The 20,320-nt window shown below is 44.0% G+C and overlaps 1 protein-coding gene across 6 annotated transcripts in view; it reads left to right on the forward strand.

The window, feature by feature from the left end:
* The first annotated feature begins 224 nt into the window (after nt 1–224).
* LOC135901932 (neprilysin-1-like) overlaps nt 225–20,320 on the forward strand; it is an 80,851-nt gene continuing 60,755 nt past the window's right edge. For 4 of the 6 annotated variants that reach the window (XM_070525253.1, XM_070525256.1, XM_065431773.1 and 1 more), the window contains exons 1-7: nt 225–344; nt 3,232–3,324; nt 7,808–7,849; nt 9,205–9,366; nt 12,576–12,656; nt 14,706–14,914; nt 18,895–19,089. In XM_070525253.1, the coding sequence (XP_070381354.1) occupies nt 3,249–3,324; nt 7,808–7,849; nt 9,205–9,366; nt 12,576–12,656; nt 14,706–14,914; nt 18,895–19,089 (765 nt within the window). In that variant the 5' untranslated portion in view covers nt 225–344; nt 3,232–3,248. Of the gene's footprint in view, nt 345–3,231; nt 3,325–7,301; nt 7,408–7,807; nt 7,850–9,204; nt 9,367–12,575; nt 12,657–14,705; nt 14,915–18,894; nt 19,090–20,320 lie in introns of those variants that run through there. The other 2 variants (XM_070525254.1, XM_070525255.1) reach the window with 2 other exon arrangements.

Below are 20,320 nucleotides of genomic sequence, written 5' to 3' on the forward strand. Positions count from 1 at the left end.
TTGTGTTCCCCAACTAGATCATAAGGTCCATGATTTTCTTCTTAGTTATGTCAGGGTTGTGTCATTTGTGAGAGTGGATGCGGATTCAATTCAAAAATTCAAAATAAAGTGCAGTGAGCGTATTAAACAGCGGCAACTCTCAATAAAGGGCGCGATATCCGTGCGTCAAAGCTTGCTCGGAATAAAAGTACTAAAAGCCTTGGGGACGCTGTCTTGTACTATGATGCGCTGACGATTTCAGAAGTCATTCGAATTCTAGTCATTCGTTACCTTCGTTACCTTCATTTCAGAAGTCATTCGTTACCTTCGAGATAGGGTAAAAAAAACACCGACTCAACCGTCACGTAAGTGTTTTGGTACAGCTGCTGCTGGTGCAAGATTGCTGTGTATTTCATTGAAGTATTGTACTTCAGACATTTGTTCAAATTTTCATATCGAAGATGTTCAGTAGCGAACGCGTGCGTGCTTGGTCAAAATTGTAAATTTAAAATCTGTTTCGAAATAGCCGTCATTAAAATGTATTGCGAAACACATATACGAAAGCCCAAGGTATTATTTTTGATAAGCTGAGATCGATACCTCAAAATTAAAACTTAAATGGTATATACGTAGTGCAAAGCGCTATTAGTGGCATTGATGCGTTTGAGCGATATTTCAATTGTTAGTAGTTAAGCAAACCAAAATTTCTTGGGTTTTTCGTGTTAAAACAACGATCTGACCATGAGGCACGTTCTAGTGGGTGACTCTGGATCAGTTTTGACCGCCAGGGAATCTTTAGCGGGAGCTCAGTGAAGGCCACATAGGTGTTTTTGAATTTCGCCAACACCTAAATGTGGCCAACCTTTCCTGTAGTTGAAACCACGACCTCGTGCTTAGCATAACAACGCCATAGCCGCTAAGCCGCCATGGTTGTTAAGAAAAACTAGTTATGAAGTACTATAGGCAATATATTTCACCGATATTACATATCATTCCTCCTTGTGGAAGAACGAATTAAACAAAAATGTAATGAACTTCTTTTACGCATAGATTTCTTTGATGCGGTATGGTACTTGAGCTTTCGATAGATTATGGCAACGCCTATCTGTCTTTAACATAGCTTGGGGACGGTCAATTCAGAGTGGTGGTGGCGCTAAAAGCACTCAATTCAATTCTTTTTAATTCAATTCAATTCTTTATTCAACATCGTCATGAGGATGTTGGGGGCATCAACAAAAAGCCAGAAGAAAGGCTTGACGGAAGTCGATGCACCCTACAATGACTTGGCAACAGTATCACATTGTATCATACAGCATGTGTAAAGCATTCGCAATAACAACATTGACACAAATGAAACGGTATTTGAACATTACAGGCAAAAACAAAACAAGCACAAAGCACTATGACATAAGTATCAGCAGTACATAAATTAACATCAATTCACAGCGCGTTATTTAACGTCTGTGGAAGAATGTATCTAAGCATTTGGCGACCATAATTCGTTCGCGTTTTAGGCACAAACCACGTGAAGCCAGTGCGGGTAGCATACTTAAGTTCCTTGCATTTCAAGATTGCCAGGTCTAACATGAATGTATTATTCTGTCGTATTATTATTGGGAAGTTCTGGCTGGAACTTCAAAATATGAACAAGTTTATTGAAGCCAATGTGTAATAACCTAATTAATCGTTACCTTTACTAGCTTGCTAGACATTTCGATTCATCACGCAAGTTATTACTGTTGCTTGCAGCAGTGCGTTTCAAAAGACTGACCATCTCTATTTTTCAGAGGGGAATTTTCAGAACTAATTCGAAATATTAAAGAAAGTCGGATGGCACAAACAAGAAAAAGAACAGTTAGCAGGCTTCAGCTATTCCTGAGGACTCGAACTCGTTCGCCTGTTCTGCGACAGGATCTTACAGTGGACCGGGCGATGATCTTAAGAATGACTTTCCGAAGGACACAAATTAGTAATTGCGTGCATGACTATCACTCAAATATTTACATCCGCTTCTGCTATGAAGGCTGGCCAGTAAGTCATCATCATCATCAGCCTGGTTACGCCTACTGAAGGGCAAAGGCCTCTTCCATACTTCTCCAACTACCCCTGTCATGTACTAATTGTGGCCATGTTGTCCCTGCAAACTTCTTAATCTCATCCGCCCACCTAACTTTCTGCCACCCTCTGCTACGCTTCCCTTCCCTTGGAATCCAGTCCGTAACCCTTAATGACCATCGGTTATCTTCCCTCCTCATTACATGTCCTGCCCATGCCCATTTCTTTTTCTTGATTTCAACTAAGATATCATTAACCCGCGTTTGTTCTCTCACCCAATCTGCTGTTTTCTTATCCCTTAACGTTACACCTATCATTCTTGTTTCCATAGCTCGTTGCGTCGTCCTCAATTTAAGTGGGACCCTTTTCGTAAGCCTCCAGGTTTCTGCCCCGTACGTCAGTATTGGTAAGACACAGCTGTTATATACTTTTCTCTTGAGGGATAATGGCAACCTGCTGTTCATGATCTGAGAAAGCCTGCCAAACGCACCCCAGCCCATTCTTATTCTTCTGATTATTTCAGTCTCATGATCGGGATCCGCAGTCACTACCTGTCCTAAGTAGATGTATTCCCTTACCACTTCCAGTGCCTCACTACCTATCGTAAACTGCTGTTCTCTTCCGAGACTGTTAAACATTACTTTAGTTTTCTGCGGATTAATTTTTAGACCCACCCTTCGGCTTTGCCTCTCCAGGCCTTTCATTGTAGAAGGCAGGGTAAAATGATTTGTCGTTATATTCGGTCATAACAGAATACACAAAGAAAAGAGACTCTGCCTTCCCAATGGACCCTGCCTTACTTGGCAGTATCCATTCATTGAGTTTCCGTATATTTGGTCTAACAGAATAGTCAAAGAAATCAGATAGCAAAATTATTGTGTCATCCTAGAGAATGAATGAATGAATGAATGAATGAATGAATGAATGAATGAATGAATGAATGAATGAATGAATGAATGAATGAATGAATGAATGAATGCAGTGACTCAAAGCATATGCGTTCGAAAATTATTAGACAGAATATTAACACAGCGAAAAAGTATTCCTTCCAGTTGAAAGGTCACCAATGACGTCCGAAAATGCTCTCTCCGCCACACTAAAGGTCATATCGGCAACATTGCTGACGAACGTTTCTTACCTGCGTTTTGCGAACTGACCACAACATTTGTTCTTTTATGTACTTTTTCACTTTTGTAGAAGACGGAAGAACAGTCATGAATCTCATGACGTTAGCCAGCGTGATGACCTTTCTGTCATTTTCAATCCCAACGACAGCCAAAAAACCAGAAGGCAAGTTTCTGACACTACAGTTCGTGATAGTGACATTTACAGAAGAATTCAAATGCCCGAGTCTTCAAAATGACATTTTTCAGACATATACCAACCACATACGAACTCTTGAAAATATCAGTTACGATCGCCTGACTAAGTGCTGCGTTTGTAACATCACACAAATAACATAAGAATAAAAGCTTTAGTCGTCTCAAAGAGAAGGTCCCATTGCTAACCTTCCTGGTGTGTGTGTCCATCTGTACGAGGCCTACAAGTGTGTTAGGGACCAGTTGCGTTCTCTACAGAATTACGCAATGAAAAAAAAAAAGACACAATCTCTGAGTGCCCTCATTCCAACAAATATACACCTTCTAGCCACTAAGTGTCTTACTAAAGCGAAGTTTTCTATGCCGTTTTCTCAGGCGTTTAACATGTCTGCTGGGTCGCCGTCTTGCCGACTAAGGTGGACCTGTCATGGGGACAGTGCAATTATAAACGGGGTCGATAGTGGCAATGACCAAATTAAAGATCCGCTGATCTCTGAGGGAGGGTAATCCATGGTTGCTTGCGTAACTTAGATCGATTGGTTGCATTTCTTCATCTAGCCGTCTTATACTGCGTAAGCACATGATGGCGATGCTGCAAAAGGCGCTGGTTACAGGAGATAAGCAGAGTCGAAGCATTTATTTAGCCCCTTCACTTAGATTCCGCATTGTGCGTTGGGTCTGCGTTTGTTTTGTGCGTATCAGCGCAAATTACACTATCGATGTCCAGAATCGTGTGTCAGCTGGCCAATCATATATCTGCCCAAAGAATAGTTGTCATGTCTCAAGCGTGATTTCTAAATGTTTCTTGCTTTCTTGCGCATGGTCAGCCACATAGCATTCAATTTCGAATGAACCTTACGGTTGCCACTCACTTCTCGTGCCTATCGTCTCTTGTCCTGTTCAGAACCGCTCTCTCTTCACCAAATATGTACACCTGGCGAAAATTAGTCCTCCATTGTACGAGACGATGACGATGATTTGTAGGTTTCTTTTTTGCGCAAGGGCCACGTTTACCAAAGAGCGTCATGACTATTCTGAATACATTACAGTGTTACAAAAATTCTATCCAGTGTAAGGTTATTTTGCATATACTTGAGGAGGACACACCGGCATAAGCTTTACTAAAGAATTATGTCAATGATAGTAAACTTGTTGATGTGGCTTGATGACCCTGCGATAGACTTCAGTAAAGATGATGGTGTATAGCGCCACAATGAGGACTCGTACATAAAGTTACTTAAAATATAAGGCGATGGAAAGGGGCTCAGATTTAGAAAAGCAATGCTGCCGTGCTGCGTCAGTCAATGACTCCCGCTTCAGCAGGAGTCATGGAGTAAATTGAGTAAACGCGTAAATTTCAAGTTCACTCCAAATTAACGTGTTTGAGAACTTATTACTTTCAATCTGTAATTGCCACCCATTCCCAACATCCACATGTAACACGAAGTGTGAAGCGCCAGGGCGGCTGTTCTATATATTCTAGTCCTTTGCTGTATGCAACCCGTGTAATCAAATATCCTTCAGAAATGCAATAAGTGTATCTGCGGTATATTGCATCCAATCACAAATAAAACAAATATGTAGATCCAATGGACATGTTGGCATATATATACGCGAAGCGAAGCTTAATGATTATGGACAGCACATATTAAAAGTCACTATTGTAGTATCTCTATGAAACGCGCCCTCATGCTTATATGTGGTTTCATACTCAGGTCATGCACCGTAGCAACCCAAGCGAGAAAAATTAACTCTTTTATTTAAATGCCGAAGAAGCCAAGGGGATGAATACAATTTTGTTCTTTCGTCGTATGCAACGTGAAATGTCATGGAAGGCTTGTTTATCGACAACAAAGGTCCCAACTTTATTCTCACGCAATCTTACAGCGAAGCTGTATATGACTAGCCAATTCGTCCGTCCGTCTGTCTACTGTACGACTAAACCTCCTTTGCAACCCCATGCGCACGCACGGGAAAAAAGAAAGACAACGAAAGGCGCGCGATTGGCTGCGCCGGCAGTGACGTCATTGTATCCGTCGCGGCCGAGTACGCGCACAGCAGTTTCTCTCTCCGAAATGTGTAGGCCATGCGTCACACGTGCTCCTAAGCTTTCGATTAGCAATGCCGCAAGCATAACCGGGAACCATCTTGTCTACGCCGTGCCGATGCTGCAGCCCGGGCACCAGAACAGGCTCGTGCAGCCGAGCGCAAGCAGCAACTGTGTACTGAAGATTCGGCAGCTTACGAAGCCATCGTCTAACGAACCGTCGGGATAACGCAGTGATAAACTCCGGGAACCACGTGTCAGCTACGCTGGTCAACCATCTGTACGGAATGCTTGGGCGGTGATGTTTTTCATTTCAGGCACTGCATCATTCACAAGCACGCCGAAGTTCAGACCCCAATTCAGGTCACAAGCATACGGCCTGCGACGCCTACTCAGAAGCCATGTTGTCGCAACAAGACTTGTTGCCGTCGGACTTCGAACCGTATGATGCACCCGAAGTTCCACTCTGGGCGATAGCAAAGCCAACAGTGAGACTCTCAATCTCTGGAATAACGAAGAAGTCGAAAATGCCGCTTGCTGGGCTCAAGCATTTCGTGTTATCATACACTGCTTACATGTATGGATATTCCGAACATGTTTTTACAGATGGGTCTGTGACACAGACTTCTTTCGAGGCGGCCTACACGGTACCAGGAATGGGGATCGCACAACGATTCAAGATAGGACACAAGACGTCGTCTACAGCTGCTGAGTTGACCGGAGTTCGAGAAGCACTTCACTGCATACTGCAACAAAGCCTCGAGAAGGGGACAGTGTTCTGTGTCTCAAAACCAGCACTGCTACCCATCAGCAATTATATGAATCACAGAACCTCATATAGACCTCTGGTTTATTACATCATGTCTCTGCTTGCTGAGGCGTGTCATTCCGGGCATACCATCATGCTGTAGTGGATTCCTGGCCATTGTGGAATAGCTAGAAATGAACCGGCTGGCGCGGAAGGAAAAAAGGCGCACATTGACAGAACCATTACAAAAATTCATTTTCCCTGTATGACATTAACGCCTTGCTCCATAACTCCATCAAAACGTCTATGGCGTGACACTGACAACCCCGAAGGTCGGCAAGAGCGCCTCGATAGACTTGACGGTGGTTTACAATTCCGGCTTCCACTTCGGTTGTGGAGAGGCCAGGAAACACTCATTCATCGATTACGCCTGGGTGTGGCTTACACCCATCGATACCTCCACAAGATTGGACAAGCACAGGACCCTGACTGTAGCGTCTGTTACACTCCCGAGGCAATAGCTCATGTACTTTGCGTGTGTCCTAAATATGCAGCCGAACGAAGAGCACTCAAATCTACTCTTGACTGCTTGAACTCCCACCCATTTTCGGAAGAAAAGCTTTTGGGCGCGTGGAGGAGAGTTGACTGTGCCCAACGTGCCATAAAATCACTTTTGAACTTTCTAAGTGAGACTGGTTTAGACGATCGCCTCTAGAACCTGTGAGAGGTGCAGTCAGTGCAAAATGTGTTTGTGCAATAACTTTTTGTCACAAGATTGCTTTTTTCGTGGACAATGTTACTCTTGCGTGGATTGCGTCTACAATGTGCATCCGCATATTGGACAACGTGTACATAGTATCTCACAGTACCATAACATAATCACTCGCCACCTACCTTTCCCTGTATTTCCCACTTCCCCTTTCCCCAGTAAGGAGTGGCAGGCCAGACATACGATCTCCAGGCCGACCTCTCCTCCTTTCTCTTCATTAAAATCTACTCCTCCTCCTCCTCCAATTCAGGTGAAAGCACACCATGATACGTATACGCAGCGACGTCACAAGGACAAAGGCGATGTGTGATGCTTATTCAGGGAAGGATCGTGATGACCGGCATATGCGGTGGAAAGTATGCCACGTATCAAGCAAAATTTAAGGATTCTGTGCCTATATATTGCGTGCCAGTGTGACGTACCCATTCTGCAGTACAGCTCAAGAATGGGCACACCCCGAGTGACACGCCGAATGGATCCGTCAGAGAAAGTAAATCAAATCAAACAATCGTTCAATATTATTCACCGTTTCATTAAGAAGTCGGTCTGGTATTTTAGATGCCTGTGAGCCGACATTATGCGTTCAGGTATTGTTTAGGAAGTTACCTTTTTATGCAGAACAGAGGTACACTCATGCAGGTTCGATATTTTTGTCGCAGTATTATGCGTCATGCGAGCTATCTGGTTAGACCCGCCTAACTTTCTGTCGAATTCATAGCAATGTTCACGAAGCTTCAAGTGCCGCAAGCGCGACTTGAGCTAGAGCGATAACCTGATGCACCAGCAAGCTGGTGGAAGTGGTCACTGGCAAAATGTCATACAATGCACGCGTGGCAATACCAATTGCTGTTACTAATGCCTGTGTTCGTTCTTTTGAATTTCCCATCCAGAAAACTACACTGTCTGTTGTGATCCCGTCTGTTTCGAACGAGGTAACGTACTTGGCATGCACCGAAGCAGTTTTTGTGGGTTTGTGTTCGTTTGCGCATGTGCATGCCTGTGTATACGTATGCTGAAAGCATTAAATTTACCAGAAGTCCAACTAAGGCCAGAAGAGCGTTAACCCTAACCTCATAAAGCTGTGCTGTTCACGTGTCTTTTTTCACAAGGTTCCTCTATTTCTTAAGAACATTCAACAGTTCCTCGACAAGCTTACTCCCGAATATTAATCAGATTACGAGGCAGACCGATCTGGATGCCGCAGTGGCAACGCCGCAAGGGCAATTGGTCTACTGGCGTTTCGTTAAATAACTCACTTGCGGCTTTGTAGTTCCTGTTTATATTCGCTGGTATACGGTTCTCGAGCTTTCGCCCCCATCTTTCTCGGTTGAAGGCTTCCAAGGTGTCATCATGTGCGTTCTTACTCTCTAGTATGTGTTATCTAAATATGTAAGTTCAGTATGCTAAACAAAATGCCCACGAGTACATTGCAGGTAACTGCGTCTAAAATAAGTCGAGAATGTTAGAAACGAAAAAAAATGCCCTGTACATAGCGCACAAAGTGATATCGAATGGCCTCACGTCGAATAATAAAAGTGTAACCAATCAGGCACAAATGTTTGGTCCTAAAATGCCTGTGAAATATAAAATGACAAGAAACAGGCTATGCGTAGACAGCTATCTCTAAAGCCGTCAAGGAGAAGCAGTGACTAGCGACATCAATTCCATGGTAAACTACCTGAATAAGCGTAGCCCTGAAACACGGTAAATAAATGACGGCCGTGACGCTTCAGTGTTCATATGGCGTTCCCCATCTGAGGTCAAGGTGCCGGGTTCAACTCCTAGGAGCGGTATCAGCAATCTGACGATGGGTAGAAATCACAAAAGGGTCTTGGTGCATTTAAAAGAAAAACGAAGTGATCGAAATTATTCCGTAGTCGCCCCCTGCTGTTGTGACTCTCATTGACTTCAGTGTGCGTTAAGCGTCCCAACGTCTCTTTTTTTTTACATAATAAAAACAATTCGGCACGCGATTATCCGCATATTCAGAATAGATAAAGTTACGTTTCGGAGCTACTCGTATAGTTGAAATAATAAATGTTTTTAAAACAGGGCAGTGTTCGAACCCAACCACAGATACATCTATAGTATTCTAGTAAAAAAATGTAGAGTACCATCGATGCATTATATGCGATCGACCTTGTCGCGTGGCTCGTACAAAAATCAATAAAAGTTGAATGTTTACTTTATCTATGACTTGTTTATTAGAGCAGAAAATGTCATGGTACACGACTTGGTTTCAAAACTTGCTCTAACAAAAACATTAACGCCACAATTTTCTTTACAGCGAAGCTGATAAACGAGTCGCTCAACACGAGCGTCCAGCCTTGCGACGATTTCTACTCGTACGCCTGCGGCGGGTGGATGAAGAACCACGAAATACCAGAGGAAAAGTCGAGTACCGGGAACATCTACCTGCTGAGGGATGAACTGCAAGAGACTCTGAAAAGTGAGACACCCATATACATTCTGCCCTAGCCAACGGTAGCCGAGGTCTTGAAAAATAGAATATAGAATATACTTAATGTATAATTAATCTGATCTAATTATCGGTAGTGCAATTATGAAAGACGAATCCTTCTGGTGGGGTACGTCACTGCTGACTGAATACCATTGGGTGCGTCCTCGTATATTCTGTATTGTAGCTTTAAGAGCTTGGCTAACGTGAACTGGGAAGCCCCGTACACATTCAAATCCTTCTGTGAACGTAAAATCTGCCACGAGAGTATGAAATTTATTCCTCGAGTGTCCACTTCGACCTAAATGGAATCTGCCATCGAGGTTGTTGAGCTACCATGCCATCATGCACCGAGTTTCAACGTTGGGCTCAAGGTATTAAGGTCTTGTGAATTGTGCGAACCACTTTGAATGTTGTAGCACATACCACCTCATTATTGTGGGAATATTTGTAAGTTTGTTGTTTCTTAAATTATCATTATTTCCTTTTACCGTTCTCCCAGACCATTGTAGCCAACTGGTACTTACTCTAGCTAAGCTCCTTGTCTTACCCCGCATTTTTTTTTTCTTTCTTAAACAAAGGGCATCATTCTACGTGAATAAAACCATGTGCACGTTGTTTAGAGCTTCGTTAAGGAAACCGCCAGTAGTTTTCCTTTCCCTCACATTAGAATATTTAAATAAATGTAACTATTCAACTTTTTAAAATCAGGAAAGGGGCTGACAGATGGAATAGCACAGTGTGGTATAAAGTTTGTAAACAGGAATAAGGTGCCTCAGAAAGGCTGGCCAATGTTTCGATATGAGGACCTATCTGCCTTTGACGAAAATAGGTCCTCCTATCGAAACGTTGGCCAGCCTTTCTGAGGCACCTTATCCCTGTTTACAAATTTATCTAACTGTCTGGTGTTTCTAATTGTCAAGATGCAAATTAGGCGGCTGTAGAGATTCGTAGACACGTCAAAACGAAGACGTTTCCAGCAATTTACAGATCGCGTGTTTACTTTGTCCGGCTTTCACTGCTGAGGCCGCAGTCACGGGATCAAATCCAGGCCGTGGCGGCGGCATTCGATGGGGGAGAAATGCAATAACGCCCGTGTTACGTGCGTTGGGGGCCCATTGAAGATCCCCTGGTGGCCAGAATTAATTCCGAGACCCTCCCACTAAGGCGTGCCTCATAATCTAATCACGGTTTTGACTCGTAAAAACCCAAGAATTCAATTACCTTTTCCGGTAAATAGCGAAAGCCCGCGAGAAATGAAAAGTACCATGTGAATACGCGCCGGTGTGCCCGGAATAGCAGAGCCATTGAGCAGTCTCAGCGGGAAAGAACAAGCTGTTCATCTCAGGCTTAACGTGCAGAGCAGTTCCTTTCCTTAGATCCTGTCATGCAAAAATCACCAGGAGCTTTTCGTGTTCCGTGGAAAAAGCGCGCATGGTATGGTCGCCTATGCTCGGCCCAGTAACAAGTCACCTATTACTATGAGGCACGTCGTAGTGGGGGACTCCGAAAATTCGGACCGCCTGGGGATCTTTGCCGTGCACCTAAATCAAAGTAGATGGGTGTTTTCGCATTTCGCGCGACCTTCACTATATGCAGGGATAAATAAATTCGCGACCTGTACATCGCTGGACGGGCATCATTTTTTACACCCCTCACGATTCGCTAAAACTCCTATCTGACATCTTGACATGAGAACAACAATGAAAATGTTAGCTAATTGCTTTTATTTACTAAATGAGTGACAGTGACTAAAGAGAACTGGCAGTTTCTTGACAAGACTAAAGAACATGCACTTTGCTTTATTCGCGTACAGCATTCCGCCTCTTGTAAACCTCGACGCGACATTGAGACTTCGAAACTCTAGATCGTATAGGCAACTGTGCAAGAGTTCAGCTTTGGACCAACCCCTCGAACATTCGATAGTATTTCGGAAGCTCAGCTCACCACCGAAGAAAAAAAAAGAACCATACGCGCATATCCAGCAATATTAAATGAACTTACGAATCCCCATGCGTTGATTGCCTATAGGACTTGCGCATGTGATGTAGTGGAACATGCGGGTTCTTATATGTAGCACCCATTGGCTCATGGATTTTAAGACCTTGAGATTATGGTTTCGTTTTTTTTTTTTATGAGGATGATATTGATCCCCTATTTTGTCGCTGTCCTCAATTTGAACCGCAAAGACAATCCATGTCCAACGCATTCAGAAAACTAGACGATCATCTTCTGAGTGAACAGAAAATAAAAGAACACCGTCCCCACCGATCACCTGCTCAGAAGGCAGCGAAAACAGTTTTATGCTGTCTGAGAACGTCTGGCTTGTGCGAGCACCTTTGGCTCTGTAGGACTGTCCGTGCACGTCTCTCTACGCCCTCCATCTCTCTCCCTTCTTTCTATTCCCCTTCCCTAAGCGTAGGATATCCATCGGGGCTCCTGACTGGTGAACATCCTTGCCTTCCCTTTATCTATCTCTCTCTATTGATAGAATCCGGCAATATTGATGCATTCAGGTAGCATGTGTGGGTTTATTGACCAGTTGTCTTCAGCCAAAAAGCTCACGTTTTCGTGACGCCTGCGGCAAAAAGGACATTCCACGTCCGCCGCCAAGGTCTGTGAGTGGTGGCGCTGGCTAACACTCCCAGGGTTCTACTGGGACACATGAATACCCAAGAAAAGTGGATCGGGAAACAGCGCCGCGGTAGCTCAATTGGTAGAGCATCGCACGCGAAATGCGAGGGTTGTGGGTTCGGCTGCTACCTGCGGTAAGTTGTTTTTCCATCCACTTGAATTTCCATTTATTTATCGTTTCTTCATTTTCCATTTATTAAGCACAAGTAATTTCCCCTATGTTGTCCTTTGTGTCAGTGTTTGTTGGCTTCTTATGATATGACTAATAAAAATCGGGACCCTCGGTTAACCCCTTTTCTTCTCTATTGATAGGGAGGGACAAAACCGAAACAACTTAAAGCAGAGTCCTTGAAATGACAAAACTACCAGCGCGCTCACGTGAAACTGCACACCCAGCTGTGTCCCTGGGTGTAAATTTATTGCCATTGTATTTGCACGACCCAGTGCAGTGAGCTCTTTTTGTACACAAGCTAAAAAAAAACGTTGTCGTCATGTGCTGAAAAGGGTCGCGCATTCACGAGTCATTAGGGCAAATTTCGCATGTTTCTTTGTTTATTTGCTTCCAGGCATATTCGAAAACATCACGCTCGTAGAGCAGAACCAGAATATAACGGACAAGGTTGGTGCTGCCTACAATGCCTGTGTAGGTACGTGGAACGCTCTCAAGTTGGCCTGTGAAAGACAACAATGCATTGAAATTGTCTTGCACTACCAATATGAGTACACCCAAGCAAAAATGTTCTGAGCATAGATTTCGCAACAAAGACATTTTCTTTTATTCGCCTATGAATGAGGCTTCAAGTTGAGTTGTGCATTCCAAACTTAACATTGTAGTATTTCCAGTGTGCTGGTCAATTTCTGTTTCCACGCCTGAGTAACGAATAATTCTGCATGGCTGCGAACCGTATTGTATTGCTCGCGAGTATACGTATACTTACTCGCGTACATGCGCTGTGCGCCTGCGTGCGTACGTACTTACGTACATTCGCGTGCTTCGGGCGTTTACTCTTACGAACTCCCATACAGCCGCAAAAAATAGAAAACTCATCAGCTGCGACTAAATACGAAATTAACGGCAATACGAAATTACCGAAATACGATATACAAAATTAACGGCAGCCTCTAGCTGAAGACAAACACAGTCAACGTCGCGAATGGCGATTTTTCGATAACTGCTCCCCATTACTAGAGCTAGCGGAATTCAGAATAGCTTTCCAGTGACGAGTACACAGTCACCAGTGATAAAGAGGGGCAGACCTGGTCAGCTGTACGCGCTGAAGAAAGGGCGACACGGAGAGCTGAATGTCGTGAAGACGTTGTAAAAAATAAAGGCAGCGCTTTTTTTAGCATGAATTACGAGTACCTTAACAAAAATGTTAAATGTCCCAAACGCATCGTCTTCCGCCTAAGTGACATAAAGCACCGGCAGCTCATCTACTACTTCAAAAATTATTTTGGTTATCTTTATAGAGTTTGCTTCAATAAGCTGTAGCAGATACCACAAGTATACTCCTTGAGCTGTATTACTCGAAGAGGCACGTTATCCTATGTAAAAGTCGATTGCGTGAGCGAATAAATAAAATTTCACTAATAATGTTTTGGCTAATTGATCTAGGCTGCATATCGTAATTAACAAATGCGAGATGGCGAGTTTGGAAGGAAAATTCCAAACTCGCCGAAGCTGGAATGAGTTTCCAGACACGCGTTCCCAAATTGTGCGACGAAATGCATTGCTACTCCACCTGTATCTGTCCCGCGCCACTCAAGAAGGCGTTTCGTTTGCGAAAGTAAGTGCAACAATACTGCATTTTGCCGCAAGCTTGACGACGATTATATATCTAAAGAATACCTTGAGTTCATTTCACGTTCACTCCTAATGAACCTGTTTTGCGAACATATAGGGTCCAATTCGTAATTGCTATGCGATTCCTAAGATTATTATTTCTAGAGCTAGTTAGCGAAATATTAGGCACCAGCCAAATGAATTACGACGCAAGTTGGAGAAATCACGAAGGTCAATTCCCTCGCTGCTACGGGCGCTGTCACAAAAGCGATCGCCTCACGTGACGGACGCATGGAGGGATGGGTGAAGGGACGGACGAACGGATGGGTTTCCTCATTGGGTAGGCATAGAAATTCTTAAACCTTTTTAAAAAAACGCATGCTGTTATTGCCGCCGTAGGCATAGTAAAAGATGAAAAGCTTGCTTTTCCACAGAGACGGTTTCATGGCGATGCTGTCCCGTGCGCGCTAGGGTGCTTTGATGTCAATGTATCGACGCACCCTATTGTGTGCATGGGGTCGCTGTCGTGTATTATTATTATTCATATTTCGAATCATTCGTCACCCGCCGAAAAAAGGTAGGCACGCTTGAGTACCTTGGTGGAAACATCCAATTTTAACGTGTCTACAATTGTCTACAGCCGCTTAATTGAAATTTTTAATATTAGACCGCCACAATGTAAAACTCAGATAACTTTTAATGAAGTATTTGGACGTCAGGAATTAAAAACTACTGTCCATGTCCCTAGAAGTCTTTAAGTAGCATTTCTTGGTCTTATACGGGTGGAATATTCCATGCCTTTTTCTTTTTTTTTTGGTTCATAATATCTGCGACACCCTGTGTACCACAACTGGCGATACTCAAGTCTGCCAAGCAAACCAGTTCTTTTCTGCCTGCTCTCTCAATTTCGCAGAAGTTCCGGCAAAGCAAGATCAACTTGAAGTTCTGCACAAAATAATGAATCGTTCAGGATTTGGTCAGTGGCCTATAGATCCTACAGACCGAAATATATCTACCGTTATAGGAAACTGTACTGACGTGCTTAAAGACATTCCTATTTATACCTTGTTTCCATTCTACGTTGACAGAGATGTCCAAAACCTCACGTCTTACGTGATTCAGGTAAGAAGTCATTGATGAGAAACTGGTATGAAATGCACCTGCTTTCTTTCTGTTTCAATGTACGAACGCGCAAACAGTGGCTATACGTAGGAAAAGACACGAACGACAAGAAAAATATTTCAACTCGCATTTATTATCGCTAAGAAAGTAGTTCTCAGAATATTGCAATACGCTGAAACCCTACTCTAACGAAAATGGGTATATAAATTTACGCTCTAAGCCTGAGGCGAAAAACACGCGCGCGTAGAGTAGTGCACAATTAATTATTTCAGACGAATCGCAAATTGAACATGTCGTAATGCAAGAAAGATAGACAGAGAGAGAGAGATAGAGAAAGTGTTTATTTGGACCATTGAGGATGTTGCTCTTGAGGCCGAGAGGGTGGTGTCCTCATTCCAGAACTCGACTGGCCGCGGCTGCTCGACGTACCGACGTACTTGCTGGACGAGAGCTTCTTGTCCCGCCAGGGTATCGCCAGTCAGCTTCATAAGCCGGCTTCATAAACGCGCCAGCTTACAGCGTTCAGTGCATGCGCTAGTTCTATACCAACCCGCCGTGGTTGCTCAGTGGCTATGGTGTTGGGCTGCTGAGCACGAGGTCGCGGGATAGAATCCCGGCCACGGCGGCCGCATTTCGATGGGGGCGAAATGCGAAAACACCCGTATGCTTAGATTTAGGTGCACGTTAAAGAACCCCAGGTGGTCAAAATTTCCGCAGTCCTCCACTACGGCGTGCCTCATAATCAGAAAGTGGTTTTGGCACGTAAAACCCCAAATATTATTATTATTAGTTCTATACCAAAGCTTTCTTTGTGCCTTCCTTTGACTTTTCTGCTGCTACTGCAGCCTGGTGCTGCCTGCTATTCTGCCGAACAGCTGCAGTGTGGGTCATACGGAAGGCAACGTTATCTTCGGGCCATTGTCATCCCTGCTGGATGCTAGCAATAGTTTTGCACGATTGGCCGGCTATACGGTCCATACTGAAACAAACAACGGATCCAGTGCGAATCGAGGCAGCCCGAGTTGGGCTGGTGATGCGCGTAAGCGCGGTTGTGAGGTCCAACACCAACGCGTCATTATCGTCAAACCATGCTCCTCATTTTACAGCCTAATGCCATTCTGATCATTACTTCGTTGTCAGGTCATCGTCATCCTTCAGCCGTCTTGAATCTGTCACCGTCACTGTGTTATCATGTCTTCACGGCGCCTACTTCGAGCACTCGTCGTCATACTGTCATCGTCGTTCCTTCATCGTCACTACGTCGCCGTCATCTCATTGTGGTCATGCCTTTATTGTCACTGCGTCGACGTCAGCAATTCACGGTCATGCAGTAATGGTCATTCTATAACCAACATTTTGTCGTAATGGTTCCACTTTTATGATCATATCGTCATGATTTCGTTATTCCGTCGTTGTCATTGCGTCATCGTCGTTCCACCCTCATAACACCAGTGTCGTCCAGCCATCGTATTTATGCAGTCGGCGATATGCCTTTGTCGTCAATGTATCGTCGACAAACGGGCGTTGCCATTTCAGTTTCGCCATCGTCGTTGTAGTCATGCCATCGTAACCCTGCAGTGAACGTCCTTCAGTCATCGTCATGCCGTTGTCATCATGCCATTGTCGCCATTGCGTCGTCGTCAATTATTCAGTTTCACGCGGTCATCGTCATTCCGTAACCAAGGTTTTGTCGTAGTGATTCCACTTTTGTCATCGTATCATCGTCAGGATTTTCTCGCCACGCCGCCTTCGTCATTGCATCCTCCTCGTTCCACGCTCTTCATACCAGTGTCATCACGCCGTCCTAATCGTGTAGTCGTGTCGTGCCTTTGTCTCCAATGCGTCGTAGTCATACAGTAGTTGTCACTTCAGTGCCGTCATTCCATTTTCATGCCATCGTAGTCATGCAGACAACGTCCTTCCATCATCGCCATCCTATTTTCGCAACGCCGACACAGCCACTCTGTGTCCTATTATCGTTATAGACATGCCGTCGTTGTCGCACTGTCGTCATCATTCTAATAATAGTCATTCCTTTTTCGTCATTTCATAGTCGTCATCGCACTGTCATACATTCGTCGTCATGTCGTTGTTGCCATTCCATTGTCGTCATTCTGTTGTACTCATTCGAGTGTCGTTTTGCATTGTCGCCTCACTACCATCACCAGTCTTTCGCAGGTATGACGTCTTTCTATAACACAGCCATGATTGCACCTTCCTGGCTACTCCATTGTCGTCATACTAGTGTTGTTATCCGAATGTTGTTAGAGTATCATCGCCCCACGGTTGCCGTCATGCCCTGCCATCATTTCGTCGTCTGGCGTGGGATCCCTGCGTTCGAGTGCCACAATTTAGGCTTACGGTCTGCGAGGCGTTTCACGGTGAAAAATGTGTTCTACTTGGCCATGTTCGCTCTACCTGCGAATGGTCTCTAAACAAGAGCAGAGTTCTACGCAAGCGCCATTTAGGGCTTAGCTCAAACACACACTCGCAGCGCGTGGGATCCCGAATTTTTTTCTGAACATTACTCCGCTTTTTCGGCTGTAGACTCGTTACATCGGTATTGGACAAAAAGCAGTATAATAACGTGGACTTGAATATATGTAGCCTGACAGACAGTTTATTATTGCGTGACACGGGGTACGTTACAGTAATAAGCTAGGCACACTGCATGTGTGCGTCTTATACCGCTGGGTAATTCGCAGTGACTTCGTCGTAACATCGTAACGGACAGGCCAGCCAAAACCTGATATAGCTCAAATTGCCCCTCTCTATCTGAATTCGACCTTGCTATCTGCTTGCTCCCGATTGTGAAAGCAGTCATACCTAATCAGTCATACCTAATCAGTCATACCTAAGTATCATCTCACACTGGGCACAAAGTATTAGCGATGTTTCATCCTTAATGTAAAGTAAGCTGCTTGTTTTTGACGCTCCTAGGCCTAGAAAAGCAGCACCGAGACGGAAGAGTGTTTTGACATCCAGCTAGTAGATTGGTTGGTGCCAAAGCATCCAATTTTTTGATGAGTTGGCGAAGACAAAAACGTTCTAAGAGCTTAATTTGTTGCCACATCAATAATAATACCCTACGCTCTAGAATGGTACGTGATAACGCTATGCGAAAATGGGAGATCTTCCGGCATGCCTGCCGCAGTTCTGTACAGAGGCAGCGCAAGTGCAGACGACCTAATATACTAAATATTGCGGTAGCGTATCACGTGTCAAGCACGCAGAAAGTCCGTGTCGAGCGTTGAGAACGCTATTCGAAAAGTCGCTGAGAACCTAAAGGCTAAGAATAACATTTTTTGCGCATATAGTTATGCGCCATAAATTGTTCTTACGCATGTCAAATGACGTTTCTCCTTTCATTTCTTCCTTCAATCATAGGTAATAATTCAGCGTAGGACGCATGTGTCATCAGTGTTCGTTAAACAGTAACACCTCGCAAAAGGGGAAATTATCATCCACCCGACTACGCAACCAGAAGCGGTCGAAGCTCTTCGTTGTAACCGGGGTTGACATTGTAGTATTAGAAGACGCTGAACAATACTTTTCATGAGTGGAATATTTTCTTGCACTGTTAGCATTATGTCAAGCTGCTCAAAGAAACCGCATTGTTAAGCAACGTCATGTCTCCATGGTGCATTTCATCAGTGCCTTCAGAGCTTAGGATATTTACCAAAGTTATTAAGGTTCTAGATTTAAAAGTCTTGTATTACACTTCCACTTTGAGTTAATCTACAACCTTTTTGACTTTTCAGATAGACCAATTGTATTTTCGAATGGTGGGTAGGAATCAGCTAATTAATCCCAATGCAACAAAAAAAGTGCCAATAATAGCGGCTTACAAAAAGGTTGTAAAGAATTTCATCAGGGCCTTCAGAACTTAGGTCATTTACCGAAGTTATTAAAATTCTATATTTAAAACTCTTGTACTACACTTCCAGCGTGAATTAATCTACAACATTTTGACTTTTCAGATAGACCAATTACGTTTTAAAACGGTGGGCAGGAATCAGCTAATTCATCCCAATGCATCAACAAACGTTAATATAACAACGGCTTACAAGAAGGTTGTAAAGACGGCGCTGCGACTCATGAAGCCAAATTTCAGCGAAGACGTACTATCTGGGCTCGCAGACACGCTTGTGCATTTTGAAGGACAGTTGGCCAACGTAAGAATCTTTTTTCTTCCCTTCTGTCACCATAGTTTTAAGTAGACGGGCATTTGAAACGAACACCACTTGATCACGCTGACCGCTGACCGCTGACCTTCGTGAGGGCCCTTTGAACTTCTGTAAGAGGGTCTCAAAGACTGCTGCAAACTACGGTTGTATCGAACTGATACTCTTACCAGCGACTCGCCTTCAAGGCAGTCAGCATTGAGAACGCCGGTGAATCACCAACTTCGCAAAGAGACAATTCGTCGCCCCTTTTATTCACTTTGGTAACTGACAGATCCACCCATTCTCGTAACGGGACATAGTCGCCGTGAAGCCACCTTCGTGTTCAGTAAGAGCAGCATCAGCCTACACGCCTCCATTATTCTTTAATGTCGGCCGTGCTGATGCTTCATCTTCCATAGAGTGCAATGAATTGGGTGATACAGAGCACTTATTCTCGTCCTGCAAGTGCTTCTTTTCTGAAAGGAAGAGACTTCTGGACTGCTTGAACATAGGTTTTCGCCGTGAAGATGACAGAACATTTCGTTTTCCAGGAAGGACCGCGGAGAGCGCTCAAGGAAGTGTCTCAGATTCTACTCGCATTTCGGCGAGGGACAAGACAGATCAACTCATGGTAACAGGCACTTATGGCACATAAATATGTGCTAAGATGGAGAAATTGCCGGCCAGGTCTGCATACGCTAACCCAGCCTGCACTCATCACCATCGCCGCCCGCACTACCACCGTTGATTGATTGATTGATTGATTGATTGATTGATTGATTGATTGATTGATTGATTGATTGATTGATTGATTGATTGATTGATTGATTGATTGATTGATTGATTGATTGATTGATTGATTGATTGATTGATTGATTGATTGATTGATATTAGTGTTCGAATGCAACACAGATGCTGTGAGGAGTGACCTAGTGGAGGGTTATCGATAAATTTTTACTATGTGCATTTTTTTGACATGTAAACAGTGCCAAGCAAACGAGTGTTTCCGCCTTTCACCTCATCGGATGCACTCGCGGCGGCCACGGATCAAACCCGTATCCTTGTACTCAGCAGCCAAATGCTACAGCCACCGTGGCATGCCATAATAGCATGCGCATGCTGTGAATACGGCTATAATTTATAGCTCTGACCTATTTTCGGACAGTGGATAGGCTTCATATCATATTGACCGCAAATAAAGACGGGAACAGCGGAAGAAAACAAAAAAAACGACACATGC

The sequence above is a fragment of the Dermacentor albipictus genome, chromosome 9, assembly GCF_038994185.2.
Source record: "Dermacentor albipictus isolate Rhodes 1998 colony chromosome 9, USDA_Dalb.pri_finalv2, whole genome shotgun sequence".
NCBI classification, from domain to species: Eukaryota; Metazoa; Arthropoda; class Arachnida; order Ixodida; family Ixodidae; genus Dermacentor; species Dermacentor albipictus.